Below are 19,424 nucleotides of genomic sequence, written 5' to 3'. Positions count from 1 at the left end.
GCCATTGGTGGACATCTCCTTAAAAAGGATTCCCTTTATAAGGGATAATCATCCAGTGGGCAGAGAATGCCATTTAAAACAAATTGCAAAATAAACTCCTATGGATCTGAGAGGCCTCCAGAGAACATGTGGTCGATACTACCCTGCAGCAACTTCGGTTCACTTGAAACTTCTCTGCTCCACAGCTCATGCCCTCACAAGAACAACTCACATGCAGGATTCACCATTTTCTGTGATAGCGGACCAAAAGAACTCTGCCAAGGTCATTGTCCTAGGAATCAAAAATATCTAAGGAGAGACAGTGCTTTCTCCCTTCTGTTCCTTGCTCCTTTCTAAGCCACCACCTTCCTCTCTCTGATGCCAAAGCAACACATTGTAGTGTGGTCCAGCAGAGCATTTTTTTCCCTGTATTTTGGGTTGTGGGGTTTTTTTGTAGTCCACAAGACAGCCTAATGAAGGAAGGCCCACATGAAAGAAAACCCAAAGACTAAAATAATGAGTCTGGCTCAGAAGGACAAGAAACAATTTTACACATCATAGCCAGCTTGCTAGCCTCTGTGCAATGAGTTGTGATATATGATTTATTCATTTGTTTTTCTAATCATTTGCATTTCATATTACAAGACAATTTTTTAAAAACTGACAAAACACTAATTTATTTCATAACGGATTTGCAGAAGACTTAAAAAGCTCTTATTTTGCGCAGAAAAACAAACATTGTGTCATTAAAAAACACTGCTTGTGGAAGAGAAAATGCTTCAAGCTCTTAGCCCTAAGACAGACACGCACATCTTAAATCTTGAACCCAGTTCTCCTCTTACCCTGCACTGAACTGCATACAGAATCACGCTAGCCGAAGAGCGTTCTCAACAGGCTTTGAAGGCCTGGAAGCGCTCTGCATGTTCCATGCTCCACACGCGGCATCTGCGCGATCCCGAGCCAGCCAGCCGCGGGCAGGCTCGGTGTCAGACCGCCCTCTCACGGCAAGCGCCCGCGCAGGGAGCGCCCGCGCAGGGAGCGCGCCCGGCCCGACGGCCCGCAATCCTTGGCCCTGGGCTTCAAGAAACGTGTCGGAGGTGGTCTCTTATATTGAACATATGTAGGCATCAGCACATGCAGCAGTGACCTTCCAAATTTCAAGCTGGAAGCAGTTTTTACGCTCTGGCTTCTCTGCCAAAATGAAAAGAGCGTCGCTTCCTCATCGTCTGCACATCACGCCGGAGTTTTGCTGTCTTTTGTCCTTGCACTTGGCAGAATTTGGCACTGGGACTGGATTCTTTATCCCTCCTTCTGTACTCTGGGGTCTTGTAAATTCCGGTCTCATTGAAGAGCTGCGATAAACGTCTTAATAGCCTCGTATCTGTAATTTGAATATCTATTTGAAACGGCCCTCTAGGGCACTGCAGCAGAGTAGTGCAGAGCAGTATCTTACCTGCTCTCATCTACTCTTTATCTCTTCCATTCCCACCTTATCCCAGTCATATCTGTCAGGGAGGACTAATACAGAATTAATTCTGTTAGTCTCAGACAAACTAAGAGAAAATAGCACTGCTGGACCGGTATAAAACATTGCAATTCAGAGCAGAATCTGTACCTTCAGCTGCATGTTAAAGAACATCATGACTCTCTGGCATTCCCGAAAAAAACTACATAAATCCAATCAGTTTTTCTCCATATTGGGATTTAAGTCCTAGAACACTGAATACATATCAGCATTGCTTTGAAACAGTAATAGACAGATATGTCACAGTTGTTTTGTTTGTTGTATAGAACGCATATTACACAGAGGATAAAACATCACGCAGAGGATAGAGCACGTCACACAGAGGATTGGACAGTAGCTGCATCTGCAGCTTCAAGAGACAAATAGAAATACACCTGATTTTTCATAAAGACACCAAGCAGTCAATGCTTTGGGGACAAAATGTAGTACAAAACCAGGTTCAGGACACCAGAATTGATGCCTGAGGGAGGTAGGAATTATTATAACCATCTTCTCATACTATTATTTAACATTCAATACCTGTTCTGAAATGCTGCACCATGCTTGAGTTGCTTGCCATTTTGAAGGTTCACACTTACAAAGAAGCTAAACTGACAACACCTAGCCCGTAAATGAAGGCATATCCTTATGAAATTGACTACAGGGTCAGACAATACTACAAGGGAAATCCATGGGTTTCTATTTTTTGCTGCAAAACAGGATGGGCTGGCTACTATGCAGCCAGAATTCCAAAATACTTCCATCCCTGCTACATGTGGATGAGCATGGAAAAAACCCCCAGGGTCGACAGCACTTAGAAGTATGATGATTTGGGTATTAATTTTACAATAAGAAGGATTTCTTTTGCATTGCCATACTTCTTTGCTGCTGATGACATTTTGCTTGTGTGTGTACCCAGGAGATGCTCTGGTCGCAGCTGAAATAAGGGAGGGAGGGAGGGAGGGAGGGTGGGAGGAAGGAAGGAAGGAAGGAAGGAAGGAAGGAAGGAAGGAATTTGGAAGGAAGGAATTCGGAAGGAATTCGGAAGGAAGGAAGGAATTAGGAAGGAAGGAAGGAAGGAAGGAAGGTAGGTTACCTTGTGCTGTCCCATCCAGTCCCATGAGGCATTTCATGGCCCTGATGATTTGCTCTGCTACGGCGGGACACATAGATGTGGCGTACACAGCGCTGTGAGAATGAGTTCGTAAAAAGTCCACAAGGTCCTTACACAAGCAAAACAAAGCATGAATGAGCTGTGAGCTGGCCAAACAACAGATCTCCCTCTTAACTACTGCAGGAGTGGGAATGTGCAAAAGGAAGAGGACATTTCACCAGCTCCTGGATTGCTTTCTTGGCTGCCACTGTTGATACATGGCCTGAAGAAACATCAGGCAGGTGCAAATACTTTACCATATAAGTGGGGCAATTACAGCTGAAACAAAAGTCTGGAATAGAATAATGTTTACTTCTGCGCTAAGACTTATTATAAAGGAGCCAAAATACTTTCAAGACCAATGAACAGCTGCGCTTAAAATAATGCTGCTCAGTTCCTCTCTGGTAATGAAACAAAGGCTATATGACATCAGTATAGGTCCTCTGCCACATGACCTAGCCCAGGAAAAGCAACCTTAATGGGATCTATCTTTGTCTATAAGCACATAAATTTTCAATCAAAATTTTCAATCACTGCGGCAGGTACAGTCATGTTAAGAGTTGGTATAATTGCTGGTTAACTAAGAACACAATCTGTGCTCTTAGAAAAACCACTGATATACTGTAGGCATGTCTAAAGCACCAGTAACTCTCCTGAATCCAGGCCTGCAGTAGGGAATTCAGATCTTATTAAGATCTTCATTGTTATAACAACTTATGTCCCTTAGTGCAAAATATCAGAATAACAGTTACCACACTAAGAGTTGAAAGCATGTTAGTGAGGAAGGGATGAGGCCTGCTCGAAAATTGACTTTGATAAGAAAATATAATCAGAAAAAAAAAAAAAATCCAGTGAGAGTAACACAAATCACTACCAAAAATACTGTATGAGTCTATGCAGTAATCCCAGTGCTGGGGATAAAGATTTACCTAACCTTACACAGGTTATGCACGGCCATATTGCAATTGTATTCCTAAGGGTTTGGTCAAAAGCTAAGGCGGCCTCTGGGCTCCAGCTGATGCAGAATAAACAGTGCCACTGAGAGCGTTTGGCTGCAGAAAGGAATGTAAGTGGGTGAATGGGTGAGCAGCCTTCCAAGACTGAGAAGCCTGAGGCAAAGCTTGGTGATACACACAGGCATGAAAAGAGCAACCTGTTTGCATTTAAAAAAACTTCCAAGGATTAGAGGATAAATTAAATCAAACTACTTTTCACAGGTCTAATCTTTCTATACTTTCTAGCTACATTAGCCACATTGTCTTTGGTAAGAAATAAATGTAGAGATACAAATTCAGGAAGCCAATGAAACAGAGAAAATTGATTCTTGATGTATTATGACACTTGGTTTTAAAATCTCCAGGGGCAAACCCAAAAAAGACAGTAAAATATACACAGTTTATACTTTCTTATAGCCCTTTTATTCTACTGTAGGACTACCCTTATTAATGTTATCCTGACAACAACCATATGGGCTGTCTAAACAGGCTTCCCACTCATTCAGCAGACTGCTTAAAAAATACATTCAGCTGGGTATGAAAAGAGCAAATAATCAGCAACCATTTGATCTCTCTGTCAAGCAACAAAACCAATGACATTTCACAATGGCGCTGATTATGCTTTCTCTTCTACACCCTCAGTTAAAGCAAGCTCAGCTCTACTTTTTGTTGACATCTGTTGTTGGCAAGAGACTGTTTTGTTAATGTATGTGGAGCAACTGAGGACACAGAATTTACTATTGCAAAAGGCCCCCAGTAACCTTTCTCCATTCTCCTAAAAAATGCAGCTATGTCAATCCACAACTCTTTAGGAATTTTATTATCAGTGGATGAAACTGTGGTTTTAATCTCTCAATATTGCTCCACACACTGTTTACAAATGTGAAACAAAGTAATGAGCAATCCACATGCAAATTAATGTAGGGAAGTATATTTAGCCAACCACAACATGTCCAAACGTTTCCAAGACAAACAACAATCATCAGGGTGGCACAGAAATAACCCAACTCAAGCAAATTACATAATGTGAACATGAGACAAAAATAAGGAAGTCTGACTGTTTGATGTGCATTTGGGATCCAGGCAAAAATGATGCTAACTTTAGAATAGTGCTCATGTTAAGCAGTCTGTGAAAAAAACCTACTGAAATATATCATGTATAATATGAAAGCAGTTCCCACACCCTTGATGTGAAATTGTTTATGATTTCCTTTTACCTTTCTGCCAGCTATGTATCCTCCAGCTGCACCAAAACTCTTTGTGAATGTTCCCATTAATACGTCAACATCATCGGGACTCATTCCGAAGTATTCCACAACTCCTCGGCCCGTCGCTCCCACTGCACCAATGCTGTGAGCTTCGTCCAAGTAGAGGTAGGCTCTGTATTTCTTCTTCAAGGAGACGATCTCTGGCAGGCGCACGATGGACCCTTCCATGCTGCACATGGGGAGAATCAGGGATGAACAACAAACCCTGTACTCTTTCCGATACTGGCAGAAAACACAGTCATTAATTGCCTTATTCCACCAAAGCTCTTCTGGAATCTCAATTTTTACTTACAAGCCAAAGAAAACTTGCAACCCTTTCCTGCTTGCAGGTGAGTATAAAACAGTTAAATAGTTTTGGAATTCAAGCAATCAAAACCAGTCCAAAAGTCTTTGAATGTTTGTAAATTGTCAACATGTCAGAGGAGAGAAGGAAAGGTGAAAAGCAAGGGAGAGATACTTACCCAAAAGCAGCACATTACAGTTCATCTCTACAAAACAAATATTATAAAAAACTGCTATAGTTCAGTCTGGTCCTTGCTTACTTCATCGTCAGCTACTGTGGCAATATTTGGGCATAATAGCTCGAGAGCAAATTCATCTGGTGCAGAGGAGTTGAGTCCAACATACACTGGAGATGGGCCATGTGAAACCCACAGCTGGTGCCATAAACTCTAAGCAATCCCAGCCTTCACAGAATCAGGGATTAAAACAGGCAGCTGAAACCCAGTCTTGCCAATTTTTGCTCTTGATATGTACTTTTTAGGAAATGTAGCCTGCTACCTAGTAATCAAAAAAAAAAAAAAGTTTCCATTCCTTTTCTTTTTTACTTTCTTACAGCCATGCAGAAAAATGAAATATTTTGAACTGGCACAGGTTACTCAGAGAAGTTGTGTCCCATACCTGGCAGTGTTCTAGGCCAGGCTGGATGGGGCTCTGAGCAACCAGGTTTAGTGGAAGATATCCCTGTCCATGGCAGGGGGGGTTGGAACAAGATGAGCTTTCAGGTCCCTTCCAACCCAAACCACTCCATGATTCTGTGATTAATAGTGTATTGAGATTTATAGGAATGAGAAAAGATGATAAATCTTTTGCACTGTTGGCAGTCATGTCAGTAAATGAGAAGACACAGAGGAGGTGTCCAGCAAAATGAAAGCCCAGGGAGATAAATAAGAAATGCTCTCTGATCCCATAAAGATGACATATCCAGAGTTTTGCTGTGAAGACTTGTGTCTTGAAAACCTTTGTGAGATGACTACAGCTATGCTTGGATATGCTCAGATGCACTCAGTATTCATTTCATAATGAGTTAAATGTGTTCTCTTCCACTAGCTCTAGTAAGCAGGTCTTTAAAAGCTAAAAACTTCCTATCAAACACAAAGTCAGCACGCTGTGTGCCAGGAAAACCAGGGCTCTTGTGGCTAAGGCCCACAGCTATGGTGTATCCACTTGCAAACTCATCAAGTTTCAGGTGAGCAGAAACACGGACTTTGGTCCCAAATAGCAAGTACAAAAGAGCAGTGCAATCAATAGTGTCCTGGGAATTTTTAGATCCTGGACCGATGACTTTCACAGGCTGCTTTGTTGCCACTCTACTTGTACTGTGCAGCTGGAAGTTTGGCACCACAAAAGGAGCATGATGTGCTTTTAGCACTCAGGAAATTTCTGACAATTTTAGTCCTTCTTCATCCTTTGGTCTTCTGAGTAAGCTTGGAAACTGTTTGGTCTCCAGTTTTGAAGGAGACCTGCCCACAGGCAAGTCTCCATCAGTGTAACAGCACGGGGGAGTAGCCGTAGACAAGGGTTGCCTGTGCTGTTCATACTGGGAGGTTCAGAGAGCCTGGCTGTGTGTGCCTGGAGGCATATTTTTGGCTGTTGGTGACTGCTGGCAAATCTTGCCCTTCTGTCTTGCCCAGCCATAAAAGAGGCAGCTGTGGGACTGTATGTTGGCACCATGGTCCCTTGCAGCAAAGAAGGGTGGGCTTGTACTGCAAGCTCCTGAGGACTGGGCTTTCTCACTTTTCCCAAATGGCACTTGGCAGCTGTGGGAGAAGCAACTTAAACCACCACAGCTATTTTCCTAGTGAATACAAGTCCTCACATAGCCCAGAGTCAAAGCATTAGTCAGCTAAAATGACACTGAGCCACTGGGTGTGCTTGGACATGCAGCATCCTACGTGCTGGGCTTGGCAGCTTTCAGCTGTGTCTGGTCGGTCTGCAGGAGAGCCAAGGAGCACCTCTGCAGAGGGAAGCACACTGCCATCCCACCCTCCACCTTCCAGCAATGCTTGGGCACAGAAGGACAAGAACAGTTTTTCCACATTTATATGGTCATCACTAGGCTTAGTGGCTCACAGAGATTCAGGCAGGACAGACAGCATTTAACTTCAAAAAGACAGGAGTAAAAAAATGGCAAATTAAAAATGCTGTGTATTTGTGTAATGGAAGGAAAGTTGTGCTGAATCCCAGAATACATGGAGCTGGTACATGGCTGATGCAAGATTTAACCATTTAGAAGATTTAATGAAAACTTTTCTTACTCATATGAGTAGGAGATTTCTCTTGGAACTCTAAGCTGTTTAGAAAAACAAGGTACTTGTATTCAGTTTCAGTTTTGAGTTACTGCTCTTGAAAGATGCTGGCTGACAAAAATGCAGTAGTTGACGGAGGTCCTAATGTGGCCTTGAAGTGTCCATGGAATAGATAAAGTGCTGCTGGAGTGCACATATTCTGTGCTGCCATTCAAACAAGTGTCAGCCCTCCTGACGCAGAGATGAGAACTGTTTTGCTGCCTGCTCTGGTCTTGGTCTCTCTTTTGACCCTGGGAGACGGTTAGTGATATGCACACCTAGAATTGCTTCAAGATAAAGCTCATTTCACATGATCCCTTGGGTAGCCCAAATAGAAAGTTTACTGAATCCTTCAGTAAATGTTGATGTCAAGTAGCTTAAACCAAAAAGCCAGAAATGAACTGTAATCGTTCTGTCTCACTCTGGTTGTGCCACACAGCTTTGTGTACAAACAGCTATTGGGTTCAAACGTATTGATCTGTTTCCAGATCTGCTCAAGCACACAGGGCATATAAAAAACCCCCAGGCACAGATGAACTCAAGCTGGCTCTGCCCAGGCCAGGCGTTCCCATTATGTGGTACGACATCCTGTCTTGTGGCACAAATTCTTAGCTTGGGGGCAGGGATGGAAAACTTCTAGATTGCAGCTGACCCTCATATCTCCCCTGTCTGGTGGACAGGCACAAAAACTTGAGTTAGTACACACTCATTTTGAACGTACTTCCAGAGGTGAGGAGATAATCCCAAATTTTGGGAACACTCCAGTTTGAAACTGGACATTCCTCCTGATGTAGCTGATGAATTGTGGACCCAGGTGCTTTGAGAGACAGGAGGTGTGTGCTTGGGATGTTCACTTCACTTGGAACGCAGGCTCACCCTTGACATAATACTGATGGTTTTTTTGCCCAGTTTATTTTGAAACTTCTTGGGAAAAGAGGTTTCTACATTCTGCTACATTACCGCAGTTTCCATTTTTTTTCCATCCGGAAAACTAATTTACAAATATTCCACCTGTTATCTACTTTGTAACAGCATCACTCAGCATCTCTAGACATGCCCTGGAGTACCACTGTCTTTTCAACATTTGAAGAATTTATCTGTTCCCCTTTCAGGCTAGTTCGTAATTGGGAAAATCCCTCCCTTCCTGGCCTGCTACTCCCAAGACATATACATTCCACTTTAACAGTTATTTTAGGTACTGTTTTCTTACATAAACCTTGTACATTCATACAACAATCTCTGTTTTGTAGTTTAGAGCAATAAATTTAAGGATATCTTTCAACTCTGCCCTCAAATACAACTCCATTTCAACACTGAAATGACAGAAATGTTAACCTTTAATGCTGGTCCTTGGCCAAAGACATTAAATGTTACCTCATTCTTTTCTGGAAGTCCAGTCACTTAATCCCAGGAAATAAAAAATAACCCCAATAAATTTCCTACACTATTGGAACTTCTAATGCACATGAAAAGGCATTGGACAATATCTAACTGATCAGAGCTATTTTCTTAGCTGGAAGGGAAAATACACAAATTAAATTAAAAGCAAGGAAAAAACAAATGAAAACCAATCTGTTTTGATCAGTTTCTGATGCCCCATAACTCCTGCCCTGGGCCTTGGCCTATCTGACTCCTAAGTAAATATGCATGGCAGAGAGCAGAAGCCTACCACAAACCATGTAAGAACACAGTAACTGATTAATCCTGAACTGGAAATGGTAGAAGCCAAGGGAAACATTAGCTGGAATTCAAATAATAAAAATATGATTTAGCAAGTCAGTTTAACTTGTGCCCTGGTCATTGCCAAAACTTGTTCATGCTTTTTGGAGTCAAGATTGATGGCTAGATGGCCTCCCTCAGTTTGGAACACAAATGGAATATATTTGCTCCTAAGCTGGTCCAAGTTAAGAACCAGCTTTCACTAGGAGTTACATTTAATTTTGATGGTTTTTTTTTTCCTTTTTAAGATAATAGAGACATTAAAAAGCAAACAAACATATACTTAATGCTATTTATTTGACATGTTGCTTGAGTGCTCCCCAAGTCGAGGGGCTAATTGTGCCTTCAGTTGTAACCAAACAAAATCTGTGGTTTATGGTATCAAACACAAGTCTGATTTCCAGAAATGCTCGTGTTGGCTAACAGTCACCCTTTTCAAATTTTGCCAGCTGGTAAGTTTAGGCTTATGCACAGTGTAAACACTTTAAGATACTCCTAATGGAAACAGAAGGCAAATTTCTTTCCATACCATAAACTTCACCATACTAAGACTATGGTGTCCCATATAACAATATTTTTTTAAAGAAGGAAAGCTTAGTGTTTTCTTTTACATCTCTGGAAAAAGCATTTCTGTAAAAATTTGCCAAGCCAAACTTGCAAATCAAGACATTTTAACTTTGAGAATGGCTCTGAACAAGTTATTTAAATTCTATATTTGCTCCCCCTGTAGCATAACTTAAGGAAAAAAAAATAAAAAGCAGTATTAACTATTGTAAGAAGAATACATTAAATACACTCTAACTCCTCTTAAACCCTCTTGATGAATGCTAATTTGGCATCTGGCAGACCTTCAAGAAAACTAACACTAGCCAATATAGGGCTGGAAAATTTTAGTCTTTCAAAAATCCCAGGCCAAGAAAGGAAAGAACATACACACGAAAAGAGTAAGAGTACTTCTATTCTGTCCTTCTCCAGCTGTTTTTTTGCATATGAAAGGTTCTTAGCTACCAAGTGGCTCAGACTGCCCGGCCTGTGAGCCTGCTCCCGGCGTGCCGCAGGGCTGCCTGGCTGCGCGTGTCCCGGGCTGGCAGAGGTGGCAGGGCCACGGCGCGGCGGCACATGGTGGCATTCACCCTCAAGTCACAGCAGATCTGCTTTACAACCAAACCACGCTCTACAATTTCTGATCTGCTTAGACCATGAAAACAACTAAGCAACCAGCCTCGCTACTGCTAGGGATAGTTTCCAATGAGAGACTATTAGAGAGCTGAGCTTTGTTTTTCTTTTACTTTATGCCTTTCAGGGCATGAGTGGTCTTAACATTATTTAGCCTTTATGGAGCTGAAGGAACTTTATGGTTCCTTTTAGTAGGTACTCTGAGGTTTAACATGCTTTTATTTTGCACTCCAACAGAAGGTTCTTTGAACTCCGGAAAATTAAATCTCATTTGAGAATGAACTGCAAAACTAAAGGAAAAGAAAACTCTACACCAAATATAAATCTGGAAATACAGTTATAAGTTAATGTAGTTAAATAGCTGACAGTGGATTTGTCCCACTGCTTGGATTGATCTGTGTTACCAGCCTACCTTCTTGCTCCCTAGTGGTCAATATTCAGGGTAAAGGATTTAAAAGTGAACAAAGCTCAGCAGCTGGAGCCTTTTCTGTCAGCCATGTGACCAATGGGAACATTTGTCAGTAAAATGTTGGTGGTCCACTTAATTTCTGCATGATCAAAGTCCTTAAATCTGAGCTTTCTTTTAGTAGTACCAAGCGATGTTTATTTGTAGTTTTGCTCTGTTTATTCTGGTTGAAAGGACATGTTCAGCCTGCTTTGGATCAGCTGATCTGCTGCCAACCTGTTTCACCTCTGAATGACACGTGTTTAGATAAGGACTGATTTGGTCTCTTTGCAGATGGAAAATGTTAGGCATAAAGAAAGCCCTGATTACTCTGAAGTTGTGATGACATGAGATCATAAAAGATTTATCACAAAAAAAAGCTAATTGGCTAAGCTGTGCCAGCGTTTTGCAGTAAAATGGCATAAGTGACTGCCCATCCAGACTGGCTGTATTTCAGCCACACATGATATGATCCCTACATATAAAGTTTTAATGCCACTTTTATAACCATGTCATGTCCTGTGGATGAGTGGTTCTGGTTCCCTTTTCCCTGGGGCAGGTCTCACTACTCCCCAAACTACCCTTCTCCTGCTCCCCCATCTCCTGTCATCACCCCAGTAGCCGTGCCTAGATCCCTGCAAAAACCCTCTTACTGTCCAAACCCCTGCTTCTTCAGCCCTTCCTGCCTTTCCCTTCTCCAACTCCTGCCCATCAGTGCCTCCCCTTCCACGAGCCCCCTGGCTGCCTTCCCAATGACCTTCTCCAGACTGGAGAAGTTGCCGGGGTGAAGCCCAGGATGGTGAGCCTGGCTGGTGCCACTGCTTTGCTGCTCAACTCCAGTGACTGTTTGCCTTTCTGCTTGGGTATAAGCTGCACCACAGGAGTGAACTGGAGTTACCTGACTGAGATGCTCTGTAATTATATTGTATTATTTATGCTGGTATTATCAGATGGATTCTCAAAGGCACTTCTCTCATTTGAATTCCTCCAGGGACCAGGGCTACATTAAATACCACTCCATAATTCTTTGAAAGCCAGTCTTTCAATTATTTTCCTGTTAAAGTGTGAGTCTATTAGATCCAGCACTAGTTACTAGAAAGGTGCTGATATCACTTAGCTTAAGTTTAGCTTGAGATTTAAGATTCCAACAGCTGGGCAAGAATTGGGCATGCAGACCTTAATTAATTCTGTGTAGTTGTCTTTTGATCTGCCCATGCATAACAAACAACTCCAGAAAGCTCAGCTTACTCACTTAGCAGAACTCCTCACCACCTATAGCTCCATGAACTCTATCACATCTGTCACAGCAAACATCACCTTATCTGTCTTGCTCTCACAGTACATCTCCCACTCCACTGTGATTTGCTAAATCAACATCCAGAACAATGTACAGGATCTAACTGGAGCTACAGGATCCAAGGTTCAGGATGACATAATGGAAATCAACATATTTATGAGATCACAGAATGTTACTGTAACTTCCACTCTCATTAAGATTTTCCTCAGATACCTACAGTCAGAGTTTGCCCCACTCAATTCATCATTCTGTCCTCAGAAATGATAGAATACTCATCTTTCTACAACATAAACATACCTGTAAATGCCCTCCACGAGGATGATAATTTTTCTCCATGCTCTGTGGGTGCGAGGCTGTCCATATATTATTGCATCCCTCAGCAACTTCTCGAGGCTCTGCATATCTTTATTTAAAAATAAGAAAAAGGAGGAAGGAAAAACATTAACAAAGATCTTTCTCAAGAACTTCCAATTTTCTCCTGGGCACTATTTTTCCTATACAGAAAAAGACAACATTACAAAACAATGTGTCCTAAAGATAAACTTCCTTTATTAGTAGGCAAGACCCAACAATTAATTTAATTGGCGTGAATGCAATGTAGTGACAAAAAGAGTTATAAAAAGCTTCGAGTAATACACCTGCTCTGGGAAACTTTCAGAAATCCTTGGCATACATTTTTATTTAAAGGCAAAAGGGAATCACTTTGCTTCAGTACTGAGGCTAATTGCCAGCAGCTCTGTGTAGGGGTTGCTGATACTCATAATTTATCAAGGCTTCAATAGTGAGTTTTGGTTGCTTTCCAATCACAGGCTCATGAACAACAAACATTTCTTTAGCAAAGGTTTTAACAAGGCTGCACGAAGCACATCAGGATGGCAGCAAGAGAAGCCTTGTCCTTCTCAAGAAGGAAAGCAAGTGGAAGGTTGCTGATGAAAAAGGAAGAGACAGGTGGATACAAGCACATGGCATGGATACACCGATTTGGGGCCTAAATGCTTGGTGCTTGTGGGACTTCAATAAAAGGAGACCTGGAACAAGGTTATGATCCTTAGCTGATTTCTTAAGGGCTGAGTGTGGGTCACCTAAAAAAATTCTTGAAGGAAAGCCATTGAAATTTTGAAAAACGTGGAAAAAGCAAGAAAAAACACCACAGAAATCAGGGTCAGACCAAATGTGGCTCTCAATGCACCAGCATTCTAGTGTCTCTAATGAATGGACACTGTTCAAAATGAATTATTCTGGTACTTTTCAGGAATTTGGATTGGTACTTCAAAATGTTTTCCAAGAACATCCTACAGAGTCTCATAATATCCCAAGGAACACTACAGATCAGCTCAAACTGTGGCCTGAGAAAATCAATGGCATTTTTTCCCAATATAACCCCATTTGCTTCAGCAACACACCTTAACACAGTTGATATAACCTACTACAATAGCACAAAGTTAATGTGTAAAATGAATTGTCCCAAGCAAAGAAAATACACCTTAGAAATATTAGTATTGATCTCTACTTTGGTTTCTGCCCGAGGGGAATGGGGTCGTTTGCACATTAAGTGCCCATCGTGAGTAACCTGTGCCCTGAGAGGTGGCCAGGTTATGACCCAAACCCTTCCACATCCTGATGCCTCACCTGTCCCCAGCAGCATTCAGTGATGTTGATGAAAGGTGAAGTTCTCAGCAACAAAACTGCCACTCTGCACCTTCCACACTGCCACAAGGACCGAGCAAGCCCTTGCTGTACTCTACAGAGCACAAAATAGGCATGAACAATACCAGTTGCCCCTTATTTCAGTGGTGCAATCGCCTGCACAGCTCAGTGAGCTCCGAGACGGAAATGCTGTTAGGAATGATGCACACAGCACACTTTCCACTAGATGGCAACCAAGGAAACAAAAGTTTTTTGGTGCTTTATAAGGGAAAGTTATAACCAAGCTGAGCATTTGCAGCTGCTCACGTTGTCTTTTGTTTCAAGAAGATAGTATTTAGAACTCCTCCTAAAGGGCTCCCTCAGGATGACAGAGAGCTCACAGTAAAATTTGGACACCCCCTTTTCTCCACCGAATTGTTCTCTACTGTTGTCACTGTCATCTATATCCTTTTGGGACCTTTCAAATCCTCTTCTGAATCACACAGGGTTTTTCAATTCAGTGTTCTATGTGTCAGTCCAGATTGGCTCTTGACTTCAGGGAAGTAATTTTGCCTCTGAGCTAAAAGCATGGCTTGAAGATTCAGTTGTTTCAGCACACATTCACATAAAAAAAAAGGAAAGAGGGGATGAAGTGAAATGTATAATTCTGTTTTAGAAAATACAAGGCTGTGAATAGCTTCTCTGTTCAAACTACTGTGGAACATGAGACCACAGACTGGGGAGAACCTCTCTGAGGGATGAGCTTCCCTGATTTTACACATAAGATAGTCCTGCTGGAGTACAGGCTACGGACATGCCTGTTTGCAGGGTCAGGGCTATTTCACTTTCTTTTCAATATCTCATTCCAAAAAACATATACATGTGACCCTTTCTGAAGCCTGTAATAGTCAACACATAATCTGTTCAGGTGCAAATGAATTTTACTGACCTACTGACTCTGTGCCTCATTTGAAAAGGGGAACTAGGCAGGAAGAAAAAATCTGTAACTTTAAATATTCCCCACAAAAGGCTGATTCCATTCTTCAAAGTGAAGACAAAGTGCTCTATGTGTTTGTGCTTAGGCTTTTCAGAAAGCAGGGATATACTGAATAGCAGGAAAAACAACAGTGCAACCCCAGGTGACTTTCAGATAGCAAATTATTTACCCATTAAATATAGTTAGATTGAGAGACATTAGGACATTAAGATGATGAGCTGCACGAGTCCATCTTGAATAACCAGTTACAGAGAAAATAACAGTCCTTCCTTGTTTGACCATCACCAGCCCAGGGTTTTCAGTGGCAATGGCCAACAACTGCTCACCAGCCCAGGAGCTGGTGTTAAGAATTTGACTTGAGCAGTCTGTCAAAGCACAACCAAATCTGTCCATGTTTTGCTTTCCACCTTGTCCTTATAGCATATTGTCCAGATATGGAGGGAAAAGTTTCCTAAGAGGGAACAGTGGATCTATCAATGGGTTGGTGGACTTGCATAATCCTTGTTCGGGATTTTTCAGAGTTACTTCAGGAGAAAACAAACTGCCAGTGGGCTGGAGCGAGTCTGGACCTGGGCAGGCAGCGTGTCATGCTGCCTCCAGTGCAGGTGGGACACCAGGCTCCTGGAGGGAGCACAGCACGCTCAGGGAGACACGGCGTCTCCACCCCTCATCCTTACACTGCAATGCTGGGGATGTCATCACCATTCCTCTGCGTGGGCTGGCAGCTGAATCCTGTTTAATTAAAATAAACAGGCTGCTACTACTCTTGTCACATTCTTCTTTTCGCTTTGTGCTTGTAACTCTGATTTTCAGTTTCTCCCCTTTTGCACTCTCCTGCAAGTTCTTGCAGACCCTGTGGCTACACATGGATATCTGTTTGGAACGTGGGAGTGGTGATCACTGCAGCCTCAGCGACAGTCTGAGACTGCCCTCCCTGCCCTGCAATAAATACCAATCTCTCTGAAAGGAAAGGGCACTGGCTCAAGAAAGCTCCCTGCTCACACTTGGCAGGTCAGACGTGGCTTTCTCAAAGCAGAGAGGACAAACGCAGACACAGCGTGCAGGGAGCAGGACAGACCAGTCTCCTTGCGCTGGTGGCGTCTGTATGTGTCACAGGGAAATACACACCCAACTGCCGTCCACCTATCTGGGCAATAATCCTGTCTCTGATAGTGGCCAGAGGCTTCAAGAAGCACAAAACTCTAGTGGGTAATGTGCCTTTCATCCTGCTCTGTAATAGCTGTAACACTGCCCTCCCTTCTGAAATTCAAGGCCTATCTACACACTTAAAAAAAAAAATATTAAGGAACCATCCTGTACTAAGCCACCACAAACTCTTTGGGTTTTGTAACCAAAGAGATCTCTTTCTCATTTTTACATGTTTATGTATCTCTTTCATTTCCCTATTTTATTTGCTTGCTTGATTAGTTGCACTTAGTTTACCAATTTTCTTTTTCTTTTTTCCTCTTCTTTCCTTCTTTTTAGCCAGAGAATATATTTACACTGAAAAATGAAGGCCTTCTGCCACTGAGAAATTCCTTCAGTATTAACTACAACTCCTCCAGGTAGCTGTGCTTTCTCTTTAAGGTGTCCTCACGGCACTTGTATCTGAACTCCAAAGCAGTAATTTGACTGAGTAGACTGAGAAATGCCAGAGTTGGATTAACATAAATTCACAGTTGTTGTCCAAGTTGGAAACTGTATTTTGTATGGAAACCTGGACAGCTCACACATGCATCACACACTTGTCATCAACCACTTGATCTGTGAGAAACTAAAAAATCCCTTACTACTTTCACAACACTGAAAAAGGGCATAAGGAGGAGCTAGGAACATTTTGCCCTGATTCCCATTTCAGATGTGGAGTCAAGCACCAGATTAGAGGCTGGATTTTCACCAAGGTGCTTGGTTATACTTTGCAATTCCCTGCCTTCTTCATAGGATCCCCTGTTCTGATTGCTCAGTGAAATGCCCTTGCAATGAAGAGAACTGGAAATATTTTTCCCCCGTGGCCTGATTTCTGTACCTTGTCACAACATTCCCACAGACAGTTCCGGCAATTGCAAATCTATACCTGAAAATGGGACTGCAGTTGAGTTGCCTGATGCTGCAGGGGAAAAATGCAGTAGAATTAGAAAGAATAAACAAATCCTAAGCCTTGTATGGTGCCTTCTTTTACAGGCTGATAAGAACAGAACTCACTTGGATATATAGTTAGTCCATAACACCCTCACCTGTTCACTGAAGGAACACCTGATACTGGTATAAGACCCAGAACTGCTGTGAGAGACACTCCTTGATAAAATCACAGGCGGATTGATTAATGGTTAAATATTTGGTTTTGCTTTTCAGGTTTTATTGGAAGTATTTATTTATTGTTACTTACCCAGATAAAGATCGGAGGTCCTGAAAAAGGGCTGTAAATGTATGGTGTTCTTAAAAGAGTGCCTTAGAAATTAAAAAAAGCTAAAAACCAACAGGGGATAAGTCAATCTCTCCCTGAGCCAGGAAGTAAATCCTGAGTTTAGCCCCCATTTAGCTGAAGGACCCCCATGCCTGTCACTTGGGGAAGGTGGGAGAGAATCCCTGGAGCCCAAGGCTGGTGAAGGTAACACCAGAAGCCTTCTGGCAAAAAACTAACCAAGGCCAGGCTACTACTACCCCAGAGGTGGGGAGAGGTTTTAGCCTCCCACTTTCTCCCACTGCATACTGGCTGTTGGACTGTGCTGCTGCCTGCATTCCCAGTGCAGCAATGCAGCTCTTTCCCATCTTCCCAAAGAAATCACTGCCTGGGAAGTGGTAACCTGAGTGGTGTCCACACCACAGCAGGGGAGACAAAAGGCAGGTGCTTTATGGGCAAGTTAGAATGATTTTAGTCCACTAAAGCACATTTAGGACTGCTTAGACCCTTAAATAAAATTGAAAAAAAATTAAAATCCCCTAGGCCTTCCTCAGAGCAGAGGCTCAAGGGAGCTGAACATTGCTCACAAAAACCTCACAAATGCCTGCCACAGAAAAACTCCCTGAAAGGCCAAAACCCCTGTGCCAATCCTGCTATGACCTGGGCAGGGTGAAGAGTAGAGACAGTGCTAATGAGAGCCCACAGGAAGGAAAGGCCCTGTCCAGTAGTTTTTAGTTATGGGGCTAAGATGGAATATTCTCTTACATTTCTCTCACATGGATGATCTGTAGGTGTGTGCCTGTGCATTTCTCTCAGGCCTGTAAATTCCTGTCTGTTTACAGGGAAGGGATTGTTCACTGGCAGGCAGGATGTAGGGCACATTCCTCTGTCCAAATAAAAACAGACTTAGAGGTCCACAGCACATTTTTGTTCCATTATTCACCTTAAGGCTTGTAAACCTTCTCATACACCTGTGCAATTTTTTTGTCAAAAAGGAGAGATATCTGGATGCCTTTTATTTCATCTAGGAAAAGCATAGAGGTCTAAGAATTTTGTCTGTTCTAGAAAAACTACTCAAATTTTTTATGGAAAGTGTAATGTCTAAGAGAGCTACTCACTTATTGAAATAGAACTTCATTAACTTTTTTAAGAATAAGAACTACATTATACATAATTAAGGTAATAGGTAGAGATTCCTTCTTGTCTTACCAATGAAATAATTCTCTATTAATAATAAAAGAATAATTATTTACTTTTGAAAGATGAAAAATCAATCCAATATTACAGATTTTATGCTTTGAAATAAAGTAACACAGTTTTACAGAATTAGCTGTAGCACAGCCTTTGAAAGATGAAGGTGTTTCATAGCAAGTTTAAAATGGTAGATTTTACTCTCTTTTCCGTGAAATATTTTTATCATAGAACAAAGTTTTGTATAATTTTTCTCTGACAAATAGTTTTTCCATAACAGAGCAGGGAAAGGAAAGAGGAGAGAGATTTATACGCTTGTTAGAACCTGATGGTGAAATTGATGCTTATTAAAGATCTTAAAGCAGTAACTTAAAGTGCAAAGTTTTCTATTTGTGCACAGGGCCAATACAGCACAAGGAGCCTTGCTTTCACATCAAGCAGTGTGACACAGAGCATGGCTCAATTCCCCTATTCCTAAGCATGACAATGACAGCACGAGCATACTCTGACAATTTGGGCATGCCTGTATACATCATATACCCACACAGTAGCAAGAATGAATCTGGGAGCATAAGCAACACAGCTCTGATCTAACAAAACAAACATCTGTCTAACTGAAAAGAAACCTCCCAACCCAAGCTGGAAGTTTTGGTTACTTAATTAATACAATTTTGGCCCTTAATTTATTTGCTGTACTGACTTGTTTACACTACTCCCTGACAGACCCAGAGAGAACAAGGCTGTCTGCTTCATTTTGGGTGAAACCATGCATCGTACAAAGGCACTTCCTGCTGTATTATGTTTTCCACATCCTATTTCCTCCAAAGCAAAAGGCACCTACATACATCTCTGTGTGTGTGATTTTAGATGTTAGTGATGTGTACTCATGAGTATGATTAAGGAAACATTAAAAGACAGAACTTTCTAACCATAGAACTAACAAGCTGAGAGACTCACAGAGAGCTGAGAGAAAGCATGAGCATGTGAAGCTTTCTCACATGAAGTGTTCTCTAAATGCAGCTTAGACTTGAAACTACAAAATTGTGACAACAAAAGCTGTCACTCAATTCCAAACAGTATTTGCAAAATTTTCCACTGTTTTATTT

The 19,424-nt window shown here is 41.9% G+C and overlaps 1 protein-coding gene across 7 annotated transcripts in view; it reads right to left on the bottom strand.

Annotated features, from left to right (window-relative positions):
* SPTLC3 (serine palmitoyltransferase long chain base subunit 3) overlaps window positions 1-19,424 on the bottom strand; it is a 97,025-nt gene that overhangs the window by 16,400 nt on the left and 61,201 nt on the right. For all 7 annotated transcript variants that reach the window (XM_019287991.3, XM_019287990.3, XM_019287992.3 and 4 more), the window contains 3 exons: window positions 12,401-12,506; window positions 4,849-5,068; window positions 2,580-2,706 (listed from right to left, as the gene is read on the bottom strand). In XM_019287991.3, coding sequence (XP_019143536.1) covers window positions 2,580-2,706; window positions 4,849-5,068; window positions 12,401-12,506 — 453 coding nt within the window. The remainder of the gene's footprint in view (window positions 1-2,579; window positions 2,707-4,848; window positions 5,069-12,400; window positions 12,507-19,424) is intronic.

Source organism: Corvus cornix, chromosome 3, assembly GCF_000738735.6.
Source record: "Corvus cornix cornix isolate S_Up_H32 chromosome 3, ASM73873v5, whole genome shotgun sequence".
Lineage (NCBI taxonomy): Eukaryota > Metazoa > Chordata > Aves > Passeriformes > Corvidae > Corvus > Corvus cornix.
Note: the sequence above shows the minus strand (reverse complement) of the source record. Positions and strands in the feature narration are given on the sequence as shown.